The sequence below is a fragment of the Symsagittifera roscoffensis genome, chromosome 5 (assembly GCF_963678635.1).
Source record: "Symsagittifera roscoffensis chromosome 5, txSymRosc1.1, whole genome shotgun sequence".
Classification (NCBI taxonomy): domain Eukaryota; kingdom Metazoa; phylum Xenacoelomorpha; order Acoela; family Convolutidae; genus Symsagittifera; species Symsagittifera roscoffensis.
In genome coordinates this window covers 31,171,898-31,189,402 of record NC_087066.1, presented here as the reverse complement: position 1 = coordinate 31,189,402, position 17,505 = coordinate 31,171,898, and the positions used below count along the sequence as shown (strand labels likewise).

Here is a 17,505-nt window from a genome sequence, read left to right as displayed (position 1 = left end):
TTTCGTTCTTTTCGAACTTTTTGTAGTTTGATAACTTTAAATTATACCCCAGCGATTAAAAAAAATTTAGTCGCTGTTTCTAGTCAGCGGTGAGCTTGGACCAAATTACGATCAACTGTGCCGTCTGTTCAAAAAGTTTTGCCAGGGAAATTTCCGCTCTTCGGATCTAATCTTCATTACATGGAAACATGCTTCTGCACTTCAAACAAAATTAGTCTCGTAAACAAAAAAGGACACTACTACATGGAAGCTGATTACTAAGATAACCAATCCGGTCGCTGCAAGCGTTCGCCATTTCTCGTCCAGTTAGAGTGAACTAAATTCCTGTTTTTGTCGCAATCAAGTCGGAGAGTTCATGAGGACAAAGTTTTCGAAGACTTTACTTTGAAAATTTTCTCTGGTTTGAATGTATGAAGGAAGCTGCCAAAAGAGGCAAGCTGCTGGCAACAAGCGTCTTTTGAACCAGTAGTGCTACCTCTCAATCATTTTTTTGTAAATGTCGCACCCGAACCAATTTTGTTGATGCGATCACTGCATTTAACTGGTTGAGCGAACACTTAATTCTAGTCAACACCTGTATAGAGTGTCCGGGTCTCCACTTTTCTTGCCTATCTTGGAAAAGTCTTAACTTCAAATGGAACAACAAACAGAGAAAACTTCATTTCCTGCTAAGTATGATGAAATAAATGTTATCCAACCAGAAACTAGTGTATCACAAATTTTAACAAATCCGAGAAATTACCAAAATTGTTCTGATAAAGTTACCATATTTTTGGTCTGATAAAGTTGACATAAGAGGAGTTGAAACCGGGCAAGAGAAAAACTCGAATTTTGAGGAACGAGCGAAATCGAAAAAAGATTTTATATCAGCTCTTACCAAACACTAAACAAGCTAGAGAATTCGTTCTAGCAAAGTATAAAGTCGCATGATAGTGGCCAATTACTCTCCCTATAGAAGAACGTAGTTTCGGTTTTAGCAAGTCGATGTTGGGGTGACGCTCTTTGGTTACAAGCTAATGGCGTACCTTTTCATTGTTCTTTTGCAAGATTATATTTTTCAATAGAACGTGGGTATTCGGGCTCCATCGCTCGTTCTTCCACAGTGCCACAAAGTAAAACACGAAACGCAGATTGTTTGACAGTAGTTTGTGCACACGTTGAAGTTGCGTCATGCGTGAAAAAAAGAATGGCAAAAGCATATCGCATACGACAGTGATAAGAGGAAAAGATCATTACCAGCCGGAATGTGGGTCAGGCAATTTGAGAGAGCATTTTTTGTTATTGAGATTTTTAATTTTGGTGCCAATTCTCTACTCTTTTTTAACAGAAAGCTTGGGCTTGAAAAGAAAAGATTTCGCAAACATCGCATTGGAGACGATGAGATCAATTGTTTTTTATCCTTCTTGTAATGTCTTGCATTTGATGAACGGGAAAGCTTGCTGCCATTATTTTGGAAACGGCTGGGCTCTATGGCAGAACAGAATCCGACATCTAGCAGGATTTTTGTTCCGACTTTCGTAACGAAAGTAACGGAATATTTGTGGTCGGGGTGGTTTTTTTTTCTTCAGACAAACTTCGACTTTTAACTAGCCATTTTTGACGTATTTTAAAAAAAAATCATTCAGAAGGTATTGTTGTCCTGAGCTTAATTTTGAAAACATATTTCACTTGTGATCATTTTTTTGACAAATTTATGGGGGCTTAAAGATTTATGGGGGTTTAAAGAAGATATATTTCGCGCTATTAACACGTAAGCGGAGAATTAATCCGTCTGAGAAATCATTCCAAATTGGTTGAAGGAAGCTTAATTGCCATAATTGATTTGTTAATAGGAGCGAAGTTTATTACTTTGTTCTTTATATGTCGTGTGGGGGTTGATTTTCACAAAAAATCTCATTTTTTCATGCTATACTACTCCAGAGATCTTAAAAGGCAGTCGGAACGTTTGGGCCTTTGCCCAGATACGATCGACCTTGTTGTAGTTAATACGTGCTTGCATTGGGTTTGCTTTAATCAGATCAGTTATCTTGTGTTTGGGAAGCTCGAATTTCACATAGAAAATAGCATTTGGAGCGGTGAAGTGGTTACGTCTCCGCCTCTAAATCGGAAGGTCGGATGTTCGAGGCCCACCATGATCCGTGCTCGTTGCTTGAGGGTGAAGCAACATTACCCAGCCCAGAAAAATGACCAAAAAATTGCATGTAGTTCTTAAACAGGGGCACAACAGCGGTTCGCCGTGATGAGTTGTACAGCTCTTGTGTTGGTCTTTTCCACCGTGGATAAATGGTCTTAATCTAGCATTTCAGTCAACATCCCGGACTACTATCCGCCAAACCTTTTTTGAAAACCACTAAGGTAACACTCAACTTCCGAATACTTCGTTGCATTCTAAGAATCATTATAGTTTCAGAACTTCATATAACTTTGAACTAGAATTATGGTTTTGATACTTTGATAATTTAGCTAAATCAATGAGCTGCAACAACAATGAACCATGAAGTTTGAAAAAAAAGTTGTGCTTAGATCGACATAAAGCCATTTTTTAGACCATTTTCACAAAAAAAAACTTTCCAAGGCCGCTCTAGATTATAGAATGAATCTTCAAAAAATGGTAAAATAGAATTTTGATGACAACACTTAGAAAAAACTTCAAAGCTTTTTTTGATCCCTTTTTTCTCAATTTAACACTTTTCGTGAATCTTAGAGTTCTTTTGGAAAAAAGTTTTGTAAGTAGTGATTTTTTGAAATTTTATTTTTCAAATTGTTGGGATAATAAATTCATATGTATTTGACTCACAACTTGTAAGCCTAAAAGCGCGCAGATAGCTTGCTTGGCTTTGATGCTAAAAGATTGGCTGAATTAATTTTTTGCTTGCTTCATAGATCACTCAGTATTATATAATGCCTCGGAATGGGAATGGGGTGTTATCAAAAATCAGCTCATTGTAAAGAAAAGATAAAGATCATTATCATTTTGGAAAGCATAAAAAGAACGAATTGACTATCCATCTAATCACCAAAAAAGTATAACTTCAAAAATTATTTCCGAATGGATCAAATTGAATTTCAGATGACGGTCATTTTTACGGTTCTGCCTTCTTCCCTATCAAAGGATCTCCACTTTACATTTTCAACTCTCATGCAAACATTCTTCGCTCTCAATATTGCAGCAACCGAGTTTTGACTTCGTATCCAACACTTAGTTTGATTAATCAGCACCATATCATTTTGCTTTCAGTTCAACTAGTAGTCTTTTCAAGGAAAAATTAAACTCTCAGTTCTCGTGCCAGAACGACATCCACGAAGTTCGACAGTATTGTAAAGGGAACGTGCAATTCTTGTCATGCTGATATTAAGTCCATTAAGTCATTTTTAAGTCCATTATTATTTGATAAAGTTTCCACCTGAAACCAAAGCTCTTCTTTTAATATTTAATTGGCGTAACATTTGGGGGTTTAATTGGACAAAAGTAGATTGCGAAAAATTGAGGTAAGTTGTCTGCAAACTTTACAAATTAAAGTGCATCCATGTTTTTTCCATCTTGAATTGACGCCAGCTGATTGCCCTCAAGTATCACCACAATCATCCAAATTTATCTCATTTAATTATTTTAAGGCTTTGAAGTGCTAAAAAATCAACAAAATTTCTTTAAAACACTCTCAATCTGATAAGATCTGTCTTGTTTAATTTTTAGTCGACAAGTTGCGTTCTCAATTGGATTCACCGCTTGCGCATGTTATAAGACCGCAATATAAAAACAATTTTTAGTGCCCAGTTTTTGTCTTATAAACAAGCACAGATGTATATATTTTCAAATTAAGCTATTTTAGCTATTGGACGGATAGTGATAGTCACCTGATAGTCAAAATTGATAAGGATCTAAATATTTTTTTTAAAGGAAATTGCCCGCACTGACAAAAATGGATTAGGATCGATTTTAGTATAAAAAAAGTATGTTGTATAACTTTAGATCGGTTTTAGTATGAAAAAAGTACAAAGGTTGAATGCAAAAGATAAAGATTGATTTGGATTGTTTTAAAATCAATTTAAATTGATCTTAAATCCCAGCTACAAAAATTGATTCAAATCGGTTTTAAATAGATTTAAATCCATTTTTCTAGTCCTTTTTATTTTTATTTTTCAGGGAATCAAAACGGATTTAAATCAATTTAAATCATTTTTTTTCATTCGATTTTCATCACTTTTGAATTTTTATTGCATTTATTCATTGCGTATCATTTTTTGTTCTAGACTTATAGCGTATTGTAGCATAAAAAAGACCAAATAAAAAGACAAGAATATCGATAAAGTTCTTACATTTCCTTACATATTTTGAGTTAAAAAACTGATCTATTTTGACCCTTTTTTCTATTCGTTTCATAAGTTTTTGCTCAAAATGTTAAGCTATGTAATTTTCTATGATTTAGCTTATTGTTGAGATCAAAATTTACTTTATTTTGACCCTTTTCTTTGTTACATTGAATTATGCCCATAATCTGATTAACAAAGGCTTTCTATAATTTCATTGCATATTTTCGAGCTTAAATCTGATTTACGTGAATCATTTTATTGAACTCATAACCTCCGGCACGTGTGTTTGCATTTTTTTTAAATCGAGAAAAAATTATTTCAATTTTTTTTCTAAATAGTGTTTTTTTGTCGTGTTAGCAAAAAAAATGATTTTGGTGAGTCTGAAAATCCATTCCAATCGATTTAAATAGAATTTTAAGACACTTAAATTGATCCAATATTTTCAGGAAAGATCAATTCAAATCAATTTAAAATGGATTTAAGTGAGTTTCGGATGCAATTTAGTGACTGCACCTCTTTTTCTGGTATTTTTGGGGAAGCGCCCTCTCCCACTTAGGGATTACTTAGGGATTCATCAGCGGATTCATCGGAATCATCAAACTAAAACAACGATTGTCAAAAAAAATGTTAACAAGTGACACTCTATTTTTTTTGTTTGCCTAATTCTTTCGTGCTTCATTTTTTCTTCAGTTTTTGCGTTCATTTTTGTGTTTCATTTTTGCTCTGCCTGATTAGCTGAATTTACAAGTTAGAAAAATTTGGTACTCTGAATTTTTTTGCCAAAATTTACAAACTTATCACTTTTGTTATAATATTTGTGTTTTTGTCATTTTTGTTTGGGTCTTTGTCATTTTTGTTTGGTTACGAACACATCCCAAAAGCTTGAGAAGAGAATGTTTTTTAAAATTACACTTGGAAACTAGCATGGAAAAATGCTAGTTTTCTCATGGAAACTAGTTTTTTCATGGAAACTAGCATAGAAAAATTTAAACTTTATATTTTCCTTTCAGCAAAACTCACCTATCGTAGACTTTTCATCCAGTTTTTTATCATTTTGAAATTTCATGAAATGTATATGATGAGCAAAAATTCATAAATGAAAAACATTAGGTATATCTCAGATTTCTTACCAACCCAGTCTTGCATGTGGTAGGATGACAGTGAAAAGGTATGTATTTTTGATTTTGATTTAGAATTTTAGAGTGATATCGGCTTTTAAGCTTCAGACTACAAAACAAAAGCCAGCAGATATGTTGAATTTTGAGCAATTTTATTTTTTTCAGAGTGAATTTTTCTGTTCTTTTCAGCAATTAAATCTGAAATGAACTGAAAGAAATTGTCGTTTTTTTCCAAAAAAATTAAGCGGAATTTTTTCTGGAATTTTTTTCTTCAAAAAAGTCAAAACATAGTTTTTGTGTGCCTTTAAAACGTTTTTTGTCACCGATTAAAGATTTTCACTTCGTCGATCAACACTCATTCAGTAACAATTTTGGATTAGTTCTGTTTCAGATTCTAACGCTTTAATTTTTCCCGATTAGATTTGAAAAAAGAACTTTGAATTCAGTCTGATTTTTTTTTACTAAAAAAAGTATGAAATTTTCCGGCAACGTTTTCCAATAAAACATTCGAAAAATCTAAAATTCTCTCTGATTTTGTGTGTAGGGTTTAGAAATAATAATTTGATTTGCAGTTATTTTGAATCGGACCTGACTTTTTCTTCTGAAAAACAATTCTCCATAGAATTAAAGTTTATGTATTTGCTTTAATTCAAATAGCGACAAGCAAAATTTCGGAAACAGTCTTGAAAAAAGCAGAAAACTGAAATATTGAATTGTTCTTCTACAGACTAGGAGGCCAAGCTAGAGAGAGAGAGTACATTGTAGTTATGTTTTAGAATGTGTAGTACTGATGCATGATGAAATGCATAAATTTCGTAATTTCAAAAATTGGGTTTAAATCAAAACCCCAGTGGTTTGGTTTCTCTCTTAATATAAGAGATTAGCCGTTTGTTTGTTTCTTCAATTGAACTTTATGTCAAATTTTGAAGGGTTATTTTTTGAAGGGATACGCTGACGCCGGATAATTTCTTGCAAACTTTTTGTCTCTCAGGTTTGACAGGTTAGTTTTTGAGAATAGTAAATAAAATCCAAGAAAAAAACAGTCTAAAACGCAAAAACGGGTCAATTTCTAAAACTTTTTTTGATTAAATAAATTTGAGAGCAGCAGCTTATGCAATTGACTTTCACATTACTTTCATTTGAGCCCATGAACTATAACATGGCAGGGTGAACAAAAATCCAAATACCCAAAACTCCCAAAGACCTTTTTTCACAAACGTAAAAAGTGTAGCCAGGTGTAGCAAGAGATTAAAAGAAAGTAGCCGGTAGCCGATCGTTCCATAGGTACTACTTTTTTATATTTTGAAAATTGGGCAATTGTTCATGAGAAACGTTTTTATTTTCAAAATACTTGTTGTTTTTTAAGCAGGATTTTTAAAAAACGATCTCGCAAAAATAGGCCCCTTTTATACTACTCCAATACCCATTTATTACTTTTTTTAGGTGTCTATGATACAAAATTATATTATAATTGAGGAAAAAGTACTCGTCTAACAGCGCAATTTTCTTGTCAATTTTTTTTTCAAAAACGCACAAAAACGGCATTTTGGCTATTTTTAGTCTTGAAGGACGAAATTATTAGGGGCGAAATGTCTGAGGGGCGAAATGTACGACTAGATTTAGGAGGGGTGACATGTGTGTGGGGCGAAACGTGGGACATTCCTCAACGAGACCTAACTTTGCCGGGTGGATAGAAAGTGTGAAAGAAACAACGATGACTTAATGTTGTATATGATGATGTATATGTCAATTATCAACTAACTAGCAAATATTTCAAATGGGACCGCGCGCTCGTTTCATTTGTGGGAGCTTCCAATCTCATGCAACCAAGAGTTCTCTAGATCGAAACTAGGAAGGATTCAACTGTCATTACATTTGAGCTAAACTTTAAAAAAAATTGATGCTGAAACTTTTTTCTGTTTGAATAATAATTATTTCAATTGTGTACTTGACCATTACATGAAAAAATAGGTTTTTTGGGAGAGATTTTGGGGAAAATTATAGCTTCATAAAAAAATTTAGCTACAAACTTTTTTAAAGAAAATCTGATTTTGGTTGCATTGCGAACGAAGCAGCCCCATTTCATATATACACAAATATCTAAGATAGGATCTCCATTTAGAATAGTTAGACAATTAGTAATAAACTATTCTTTTTCTGTACTAGAAGCTAGATGTACGAATGATCTGTCTCATTCAACTATAGGTCCAAAAAGCATTTCCGAGAAAAGTTGTTGTCCTCCTTTTTCCGATCACGTGATTCTGTTCTTCTTACAAACTACATATTGGATCTTCGGTTCCGGTTGTCGTAGGGGTAAACAGCACTAGCAGCGATAATACGTTCACGCTCACGCTCACGTTCACGCTCATGCTCACGCTCACGCTCGAGTTTCTCTTGTAGCTCAAGCTGTGCTCGCTCCGTTAATAGCCGGTTATTCGTCTTCCGTTCTGCTTCAGTCGGGAAGAGATACTTGTTGGCCAGTTCGAACATACCCGATACGACTACAAGTTTGATTCCACTGCAGCCTTCAGATGACGGGAGGTCTTCCATCGGGTATCCCCGAAGTCCCTCGTCGATGTCTAGGAGTTCGCATTTGTCGGTGGTGTAGTCGTTGCCATACCCTCCGACTACAATGAGTCGATTGTTGAGGGCGATCAGACCCATGTTGCTTCTGGGATTGGTCATCCTGGCTATTTCCTGCCACTCTTTCGACTTCGGCATGTACCTACAGAGATAATTAGTTTAAAGTCTCGAGAGATTAATTAATGAAATGTAGCAAAAAATAGCTGGAAAAGTTTCAACGATTTCAGATAGAGTTTTATTTTAAGAAAAAAATTCATATCGAGGCTTCATCAGTTTAAAGATAATTTCGACTTTTTAGACAGAGACTTTTAAGCATAGCTAACTAGTAAAATTTACATGGAAATTTTTCAAAAATTAAACTTGAGCAAGCATTTGGTAATTTTTTCTTTAATAGGACAACTATCAGACCGGTTGTCTTCGATATTTAGAAAATTTCTTATAATTTTTTTAGTAATTACCGTTTTACTCAATACTAAAGACTTTAATATGATATTTTTTGGCCCATCCTGATGATCTTGTGTCGCATCTGATTTTGCGAGGAAAACATAATAAATGAAACACACCGAAAGACAAAGTTTCTCCCCATTTCAAGGGTCGGAACAAAAATCATTCCGTATTTGTTTTTAAAGAGCATTATTTTTCTGTCTTTCCAGTTTCTCCGACAATAAGAAACAAGCAAAATCACACAAGAGTCGCGTTTTGTTCCAAAGGCTCTCAAAATGTGTCAAAGTCTCTCAAAATATTCTAAAGTGCCAATGAACAAAACAATATAAACATTCATCTACGTTGTCAGTTTTTTTTAATCAAAAAGTCTGAATCATTTTTCGCGCACATATTTGACTTTTGATTTCTGAACGCATAAATTTTGCTGAAAATTGACAGAGTGCGATTTGATATTCGTTTTCTCTGTTAGACTTTTTGGCAAATTTTCCATGGTCAAAATAGATTTTAATTAAAAAAAAAAAAAACGATTTTTTTCCATAAGTTTTTAGCGAGCTAAATATGAGACCAATTGAGCCATCTCCCCCATTCTTGCATGGGGGGATGATGGAGATCGTTCAATAGGTACTTAAGACATGTTTTGTTCCTCATTCCCCCACCTCACATATGCATCAGTTTTATGTTGTAACGAGGGGTTTTACAAGATTAAATTTGAAGACCAAATATGTTTGTCATGGCCTAATTAGTGTGCATACAAATTTGTAGCAATTAGATAATGTGATCGAAATTTTACTAGTAAAATTTCCCTGGAGGGAGGGGGAGGAAAAAGAGCCTATGTTTATAACCACTTGCAAATAGTTTGATTGATAAGAAATCATGAACCAGATTCTCGAACGGGCTCTTTTTCCTTTACCCCCCACCTCACATAAGCACCAACTTTATGGTGTAACGAGGGGTTTTACATACAAGGTTAAACATGAAGACCAAATATGTTTGTCTTGGCTTTATTAGTTCGCATGCCAATTTTCGTAACATTCGGAAGATGTGAACAAAATTTCACATGTAAAATTTTGCAGGTGGGGGGAGAGCCCTCGAACAAATGTCGAACCCCAAAATTTACAATATCAAACATCAAAAAAACATCCTTAGTGAAAAAAGAATCAATAAAACAGGCACATAGAGCGACTTTTTTCTTTCTTGAAAAAAAAAATAATTATTATGGTGCTACAGAGAATAGCTTTTGGTATCCATTCAGATACAAGGCTAGAGCATTAAACCTGGTAACTTGCTATCCTCGATTAGGCAACGATCGCCCAAACAAAAATTTGCAAAAAAAGTTCTAATAAATTCCGATTTTTATCTTTTTCAAAATATCTTTCGATACTCATATAAAATTAACTTCAGTCGATCAATTGATTGCGTGCTATGAACCCATCATCCATCTTCTTGCTTTTGCTTTTTTGTAACGCCTGACCGTTTTTGCTTAGGGGGAGGGAGATAGCTCAATTGGACCCTATGGGGGGGATAGAGATTTATCAATTGATCCTAAATATGTCAGTGTGACCGTGCGGACAAATTTTTAGGCCACTTTATATTATTGTTTTGAAATCACGGGGTGGTGGGAAACAGGAGAAGAACCAAAAAAACTCTACAATTACCTGACTTTATACAGCAATTAATCATAGTCTTCATAATAATGAATTATGTTTTAATCCCAACCTACTTACTAAAAATTTATAGCCCCCACTGTGATTTTACCTATTTGGAACTATTATTTGGTAGGGAGGTTGTCATTGGAATTACTTCAAAACCTAATATACAATGAGCAGCATTTCGAATGGCTGCTTGAAAAGTTTTATACAGTTTTGAGGTGCGGTTACTTTTCAGAATTGTATGGAATTGTGTTTTTCAAGGTGGGATTGGTGAATACCGTTCGATGGAGTCCAGCTGTATCTCCCCATTGTAGCCCCCGACAGCGTATATGATGCCATTGAACACCTCGCAGGACACCCCACTGCGCCTGCTCTTCATGCTGCTCACTTTGAACCAGTTGTTGTAGTCCTCCTTATACGGCAACACACCTGCACCACACCACACACAACACACTAACCTTCAGCTTTAACTTTCAGCCGTAACCTTCAACTTTACCTTCAACCTGCTCCCAACAACCCCTCAGCGCCCCCTTGCAGATTCATGAAATAATAATGATTTGACAAAAACCAATAATCGGATCGAGAACATTCGGTATCGTCACATTTTTCAGACCTGAATTTGTTTTTTGCCAGTTTTCACCACGAAAATAGAATTTAAAGAACTTCATTTCGAAAATTGCCATTTCCAGGCTTTCTCTTTATAGAAGAAAAACGACCAGGGTTTTTGCCTGGTGGAAGCATTTTCACAATTGACTGGATCGAGAAAAAAAAGCGCAACTGGTGTAAGCAATTGAAACTAACTGAAAGTTTTTTGAATGATGGTATGTTCACTGAATCGAGATCAAAGTAAAATATCGCCAACCAGAGACGTATAACGGGTTTTCGGAACGGATACAACCAAGTACGGTTATAGAAAATTTGTCGACCTCTTTCAAGCTGTTCAAACTGGTTTTGTGAGCTCTTCAAAAGCACTATAAAAATTTATTCGGCCAAAAAAAATCTACCATAGAAGCAAGAAACAGAAATTGGCCATTTTTTGGCTGCTTTTAAAACGTTTTGATCTCAAAGCGATTTTTGTGGCACGTGATTCCCCATATCTGCCCCTGAGTTGAACAAATTTCTCAGTCAAGCAAAGCTGAATTAAAACGCACATACTTCTGAACAGTCGCTGCGCTCGATTAAGTAGTTCAAGATTAGGTAGTGCACCCACCTGGATGTATGGCCTCGACTGAGTTGTGTATGGTCTCCCCCGTGAAGCCCCCGATGCAGTAGATGAAGTCCTCACACACCACTGCACCCGCATCTGACCTCACGTAATTCATGTCACAACATCGAGTCCATCTGTCTTTCACCGGACAGTACCTGTAGGGAATGAGAGAATAAAAACTAACCCATGAAGGCCTAATGTTCAGATGAAGTTCAGTAGAAATTGTTAACTGTTGTATTCATCTCGAGCAGGTTTGTCTGTCCAACAAAACATAAGGTTTTTATCTATTTTTCTAGCTGGCATCAAATGGTGTTTCATGCTCACTTGGTGAGTGAAAACCTTGCCGACGTTGACACCTTTCCAGTTTTATTCATCTATGTCAAGGCATGAAAAACAGTAAAATTTATGCTTTTTTCATTAGCCTTTCAGGATAATAAATTTCTGTTTTTTTTTTCAAATTTAGACGGATGTCGACGCCTGCCACTCACATTTCGACGGATTTGAACCTCTTGCCGGTGTACTCGATGTTGTAGGAGGAGTGGTCTATGTGTTCATCGTATCCACCCATCACTATGATCTTCCCATCATAGACCACAGAGGAGGCGTAGCACCTCGCCTCAAACATCGGCTCCTTCTCCGTCCACTTCTCACCTAAGTCACAGTCAGATGGCTAGTAAATTTAAGTAAGTCATAGAATTAGAACTCAAGTCAATATTATTTCAATACACTTTGCGCAAAAACTTCATCATAAAAAAGCGGTGTGATTGAAAAAAGTGGTGTGAATGTAAGAAATTTCATTCTCAAGCTTGTTTTTGTAATTAGCACAAAAATGCAGGATAATTGTTCTCGACACAGAGAATTTTCTAAAATATTTTTTTTCTTCCAAAATCCAAGTTTTTTTGGGCTTCTTAAATTACACTGAAAATCTCATACAATCTAAAAGTTCTTTCCCATTCCGTGAGTGTCTACAATCATAAAAACGTATTCGGCAAACTCACTTATGGGATCGAATGCCCACGTGCTTCTGAGGCCCCTAGACTCGTTGTCGAAACCTCCGATGATGTATATGATTCCGTCAATGGCGGCTGCCGCGTAATAGATGCGCATCTGGGGCAGTTTCCGCTTCGTAATTGTCCATTGGTAAGTAATCGGATTCAAAACCTATTGGAACAGTTTTTAATAGTTTTTCTTAAATTGAGATTTCTCAACTATTGCAACAACTTTAATAATATGTTCTCATATGTTCAACGGCTCTCAAGCTTGACTTTTAATTTCATAAACATAGCAAACAGACAGTTGGAAAAAAACCAATGAACGAATGAAACAGAAAAGACAATTTGACTTTGTGAGAAAACTGGATCAATGGATAATTTTTTCATTTCGCTGGGAAATCTCAAAAATCATTCCTCTTTCAAAACTAGAAGCCTTTCTTGTTTTTTCGCTCCAAGTACGCTTTCGTATTTGGAGAACGCATTTTTTGCGAATGAAGTTGAACTGAACTGAAAAATTGCACATAAAACTAAGAGCGTTCATAAAAGCATTATTATGTATACATGCACTTTCTGTAGTCATTAGAGCATTTCAGGACTTTTCCTGAAAAAATTGTCACGACCTATATAAGAATCTAAACTACTTTAATTGAAAGAAAAGTATAGTTAAAAAGGTCGCCCGCACCTAGCAAAAAGTTGCAAACCAGATCTGAGCATTTTAAAAAGTTGCATATTTCAGATCGTGTCAAGAAATGATGCAAATTTCGTTCAGACAGACATGTCCCAATCAGGACTGAGGCAGGTATGGATTCGGTCACAAGTTCAGACCTGATCAAGGCCTGATTCAGACCTGGAACATACATGGGTCAGATCCACTCAGATCTGACTCAGATGTCCGCAGATCTGACCCATGAATGTTCCAGGTCTGAATCAGGCCTTGAGCAGTTCTGAATTTGTGACAAAATCCATGCCTGCCTCATTCCTGATTCAGACATGTCCATGTCCAAACAAAACATGCACCATTGTCTGGACAAGATCTGAAATAGACAAATTTTTAAGACGCTCAGATCTGGTTTCCAAGTGTTTCGATTTGGATGGATTTTCGACGCTCAGATCTGGTTTTCAAGTGTTTTGATTTGAATGGATTTTCGACTCACTAAAATCCAACCGAATTGCACTTAAATCCGTCTGAATTTCTTACAAGTTCTTTGAGCAGATCAATTCAAGGGTCTAAAAAATCAATTTTTAATCATTTTTTTTTTTGCTAAATAGTCGTAAAAAGCAGGCTATTAAAAAGAATTATTGAAATGCTTTATTTACAATTTATTAAACAATAAAACGTGCCAGATGTTATAGAATTCAAGAAAATAGTCCACATGAATTAGATTTTGAGCTCATAGCAATGAGACCATAGAAAATTATCATTTTATATCAGGTATTGTGTAAAAATTCTTGGTAAAAACATTTCTAGAGGCCTTGGGGAATCTATTTTGTAATATCAGAAAAAATTTGAAAAATTTCGCAGGTTTTTATTTTCAGCCAACTGACCTTTCAGCCTAGAGTTTTTACAATTACTTTAGTCAAAAGCTCTACGTCTGTAGAATTTATTCACACACGTGCTTATCAGAAACGGAAAAAATGGTGTAGTTTTTAACGAAAAAAAAAAACAAAACACGTATGAAAACTTGAAAATTCGAAGTTTTCAAAAATAAAAATTATTGCTTGTTATTATTACTTCAACCAAAAAGGGTTTCTTAATAAGTAGTAAGTAGTTTAACTAGTTAAAACTAATGGATTAACACTGGCATATCTGTATTTTTTTCATTTCTGTAAAATTTTGTAATATGTATGTTGCAGCTCAGGACAGATATGCCGGGGGTGAAAACAGAATGAATTAACCGTGGGCATATCTGTATTTTTCTTTTAATTCTGTACGGGTGAGTTATTGTTTTTAATTTTCAGATGAACTAGTTTGGTTTTGAATTTACATGCCCTGCTTTTTTGACTTTATTGCATGTACCTAAGGGTGATTCGAAAAGAGTAACAAATATCAGTTCAAATATAATATATTGCATATGCATGTAGTGACCCACACATACTTGTATGACATTGGAGGGTTCCTTTCCACTCCAGCCTCCGAATACGAATATGAGTTCATTCATTGTCCTTGGTTGCAACATGCGGGAGAACCAGGCCCTCTCCATCGCCTCCTCGCTTCCACTCACCCACCAGTGCACCGTGCACTCCTTCACACACGAGTTCACGCCACACTTGCCACACTTATTCTTGTCACGATTCTAAACACGATTTTAAAAAAAAAAGAGAACACAAGAAACTAGCGTCATCGCGCTATGATTCAATCCTACTTGAACTATGATTTGATCCTGTACAACCCAGTGATTCAACTTCAGTTCCAACGAAAACTAAGTTCGACTTTCTCTGTACATCTTTCGACTATTTCAACCAAATCATAATTCGAGCACCTCGCCTCGTGAAAAGGTAAATAGTCAGGTAATTGGGATGACAATTTAGAACATTTATACGAGAATTTATTTTCGTGGAACCACAGGTTAAAAAAACGCTGAGGCTCAATTTTTTTTGGCTGTTTTTGCCAAAAAATAGATTATTCGAAAAAATCAATTTAAAGTCGTGTGTTGCAATTGAAAGGCGTTCAGTTCACAATAAAAAATCACAAAGAGAAGTTACGAGGTTTGAGGTAACCAGTATTGATTTATTTGGTTTTGGAAGCCCCAAGAGACAATTCCAAATTTGAGAAACAGTCGGTCGACCCTGAAGAAAAAAACATGAATTTAAACAGGAAATTTGCTCAGTGGAATGCACACACAGGTTAAATCTAATTCATTTTTATAGTTATGGCTATCAACTGAAAACTTTTGTCGTAAACATTTTGCTTTGCCTGATATTGTGTAATATCTGCCTTTTTTCATGTTAAAAGTCTCGTCTTTAAATTTAAAAAATACCCTAAAGCTCATTGACTTTCAAGAACAATTTATGCTGTTATTTTTCTAAAAAATAATAATTTGAGAAAACTGGATCAAATAGTAATGTTTTTACTCAGCAGTTGAAATTTGAAGTTTAAATTCGACTTTCGAAACTAGAAATCGATCACGTTTTTCGTGATCTTTACATTTTGCTGTTAAATTAAGGAGTTTGCCTACCTTTTAAAAAAGGGAAGAATCTGAACTTTCAAAAATCAATACTTAAACCGCGAAAAAATAAATTCAAGTGTGAAAATTTCCTAAAAAAACGAGTTGATACTCATATACAACTTTGAGACACTTCGCATAATACACAAAAATTTTGCTGATGTTCAATGGGTTGGCGTGGAGGTTGGGGGAGTGGGGTTTGTGAGAGTTACAGCAAGAAAGGATCACTTTCAACTCACCACTATCTTCATGGCCTTGCATTGGACTGTGCGACTACGCTCAGTGCAGCTCATGTGGCTCTTGAGCACAGACACAACCTTCTTGTCTATTGTATCCTGGACGGCACACAGCCTCGGATCCATCACTATCTTCTGCACATCCTTCACAATGGTGTCAAACTTGGCAATCAGGTTCTTGAAACCAATCCTGCGGCAGGCCCACTCACAATTATACCACTCAATTACTTCCCACAAAAATTAAGTATTGTATCTATTAAGAAAAAGAAAAGAATAAAAATTGGGGGACAGGTTATTTTATACCCGTAATTAATCTTAGTATGAGAAAAATCGAATCAATCTAAACGTGACTGTGCTTCCTTGATAAATTAAAATGACACAAATAGCGAAAAAAAACATAGGTTTAGCAAAAAAGAAGTTGCACTTAATTCACGTTATTTAAAGGCAGAAAATGGGTTTAATATTAAATCGTAAGAGTTACACTGGTAACTTTTTGAATAAAACTGGTGTTTAAAAAGCTCAAAAATTATTGTTTCACGATTTCATGAATGACCCTGACTTGAAGTCCGCCAATTGTTCCGAGTAACATTTATCAAAGTTCTCACGTCTCGGGTACTTGTAGCGAAGCGAAAATAACAGCCAAGAAGCCGGCGTAATGCGACCGCTGTAATCTTGACTTGCCCATCTGCAAATCACAGCTAAAAGATCTTTCTCACTTTGACAATTAATTTCCTGGAAATTCAAGAGATCTTCCACATCCGCGTCGCTTAAGGCTCTAAACTCTGCGCGGTGAGAGTACTCAATAATAGACTGACAAATAAACTTCTTGCAAAACTCGATAAGTTCGAATAAGTTGAAATAATTTGCAAATTGATAGACTTTAAAGACATTCTTAGGTGTAGTCATGGCCGCTCTTCGTTTTGTCAGCTTACTAACGAGGGTCCGAATGCCGAAATAGTCTGCGAGTACCAACAGTTCGTCAATGTTCTGCTCTGTTGTTTCGACTTGCTGGCCGTAAACCTCTCTGAGAAGAGGCGCGATTTCCTCATGACTCAAGTCTGTGAAATGCACTCGGTTAAGTTTACTTTCGACAAAATCACCGCTGAAAAGACTGTAAAAATAAGAGCTGCAGTGCCCCAACACACATCGATGCACCTCGACTGTCCAAAGGTCACTAGTGACAATGCTGAAGTCGCTGAAGCTCTTCCGATTCTGCTGGTTCTGTTGGGGGTCGGAAGAAACGATGACGCTACTGCTATTACTGCTGTGATCACCAGCTGTGCTTGGAAAGTGAAGGTTGACGACCTTTGACGATGGCGGCTGGGGAGTCAATTTGTCCCTATTGTTGATGTTGTGAGACTGACCTTGAACCCGTTGACCTTCAGACAAAAGGTCGAATCGAAGATCCATCATTCATTATTAGGAATAATTTTTCCTCGTGCGACAACAAAAATGCGTGTTAAATGAACTTTGTAGATAACGAAGATGACTTTTACTGAAATTGACAATTTAATCACGCTCTCTTCGAATTGATTCCGAAAATTGCCGCGCGTTTTGAGACTAAGCAAGATTCGATCAAAAAGTCGCTGCTTTATAATCTCCATACAAAGCCATCCGCTTCTTTGTTTTTCTCCTTCGAAAAACAAAACGTTCATTATGTGAATAACTTAATAATCTCAAAAATATAACGGAATCATTAATCAGATGTTCCAAACATATACTTCATAAAATTAACCGGTACTCCATCATATAAACCCATAAAGTCCAGTTTTTCTCATCGCATTCGAACTTTGTAGTTACA

General features: G+C 35.7%; 1 protein-coding gene across 1 annotated transcript; it reads right to left on the bottom strand.

The window, feature by feature from the left end:
* Nucleotides 1-7,706: 7,706 nt before the first annotated feature.
* On the bottom strand, nucleotides 7,707-17,114 carry LOC134846700 (kelch-like protein 3). The gene is made up of 8 exons (XM_063864085.1): nucleotides 16,264-17,114; nucleotides 15,708-15,894; nucleotides 14,401-14,598; nucleotides 12,311-12,473; nucleotides 11,801-11,963; nucleotides 11,316-11,467; nucleotides 10,384-10,534; nucleotides 7,707-8,154 (listed from the first exon to the last, which is right to left on the bottom strand). The coding sequence occupies exons 1-8, from the start codon at nucleotides 17,112-17,114 to the stop codon at nucleotides 7,707-7,709; spliced, it is 2,313 nt and encodes a 770-aa protein (XP_063720155.1).
* Nucleotides 17,115-17,505: the final 391 nt, after the last annotated feature.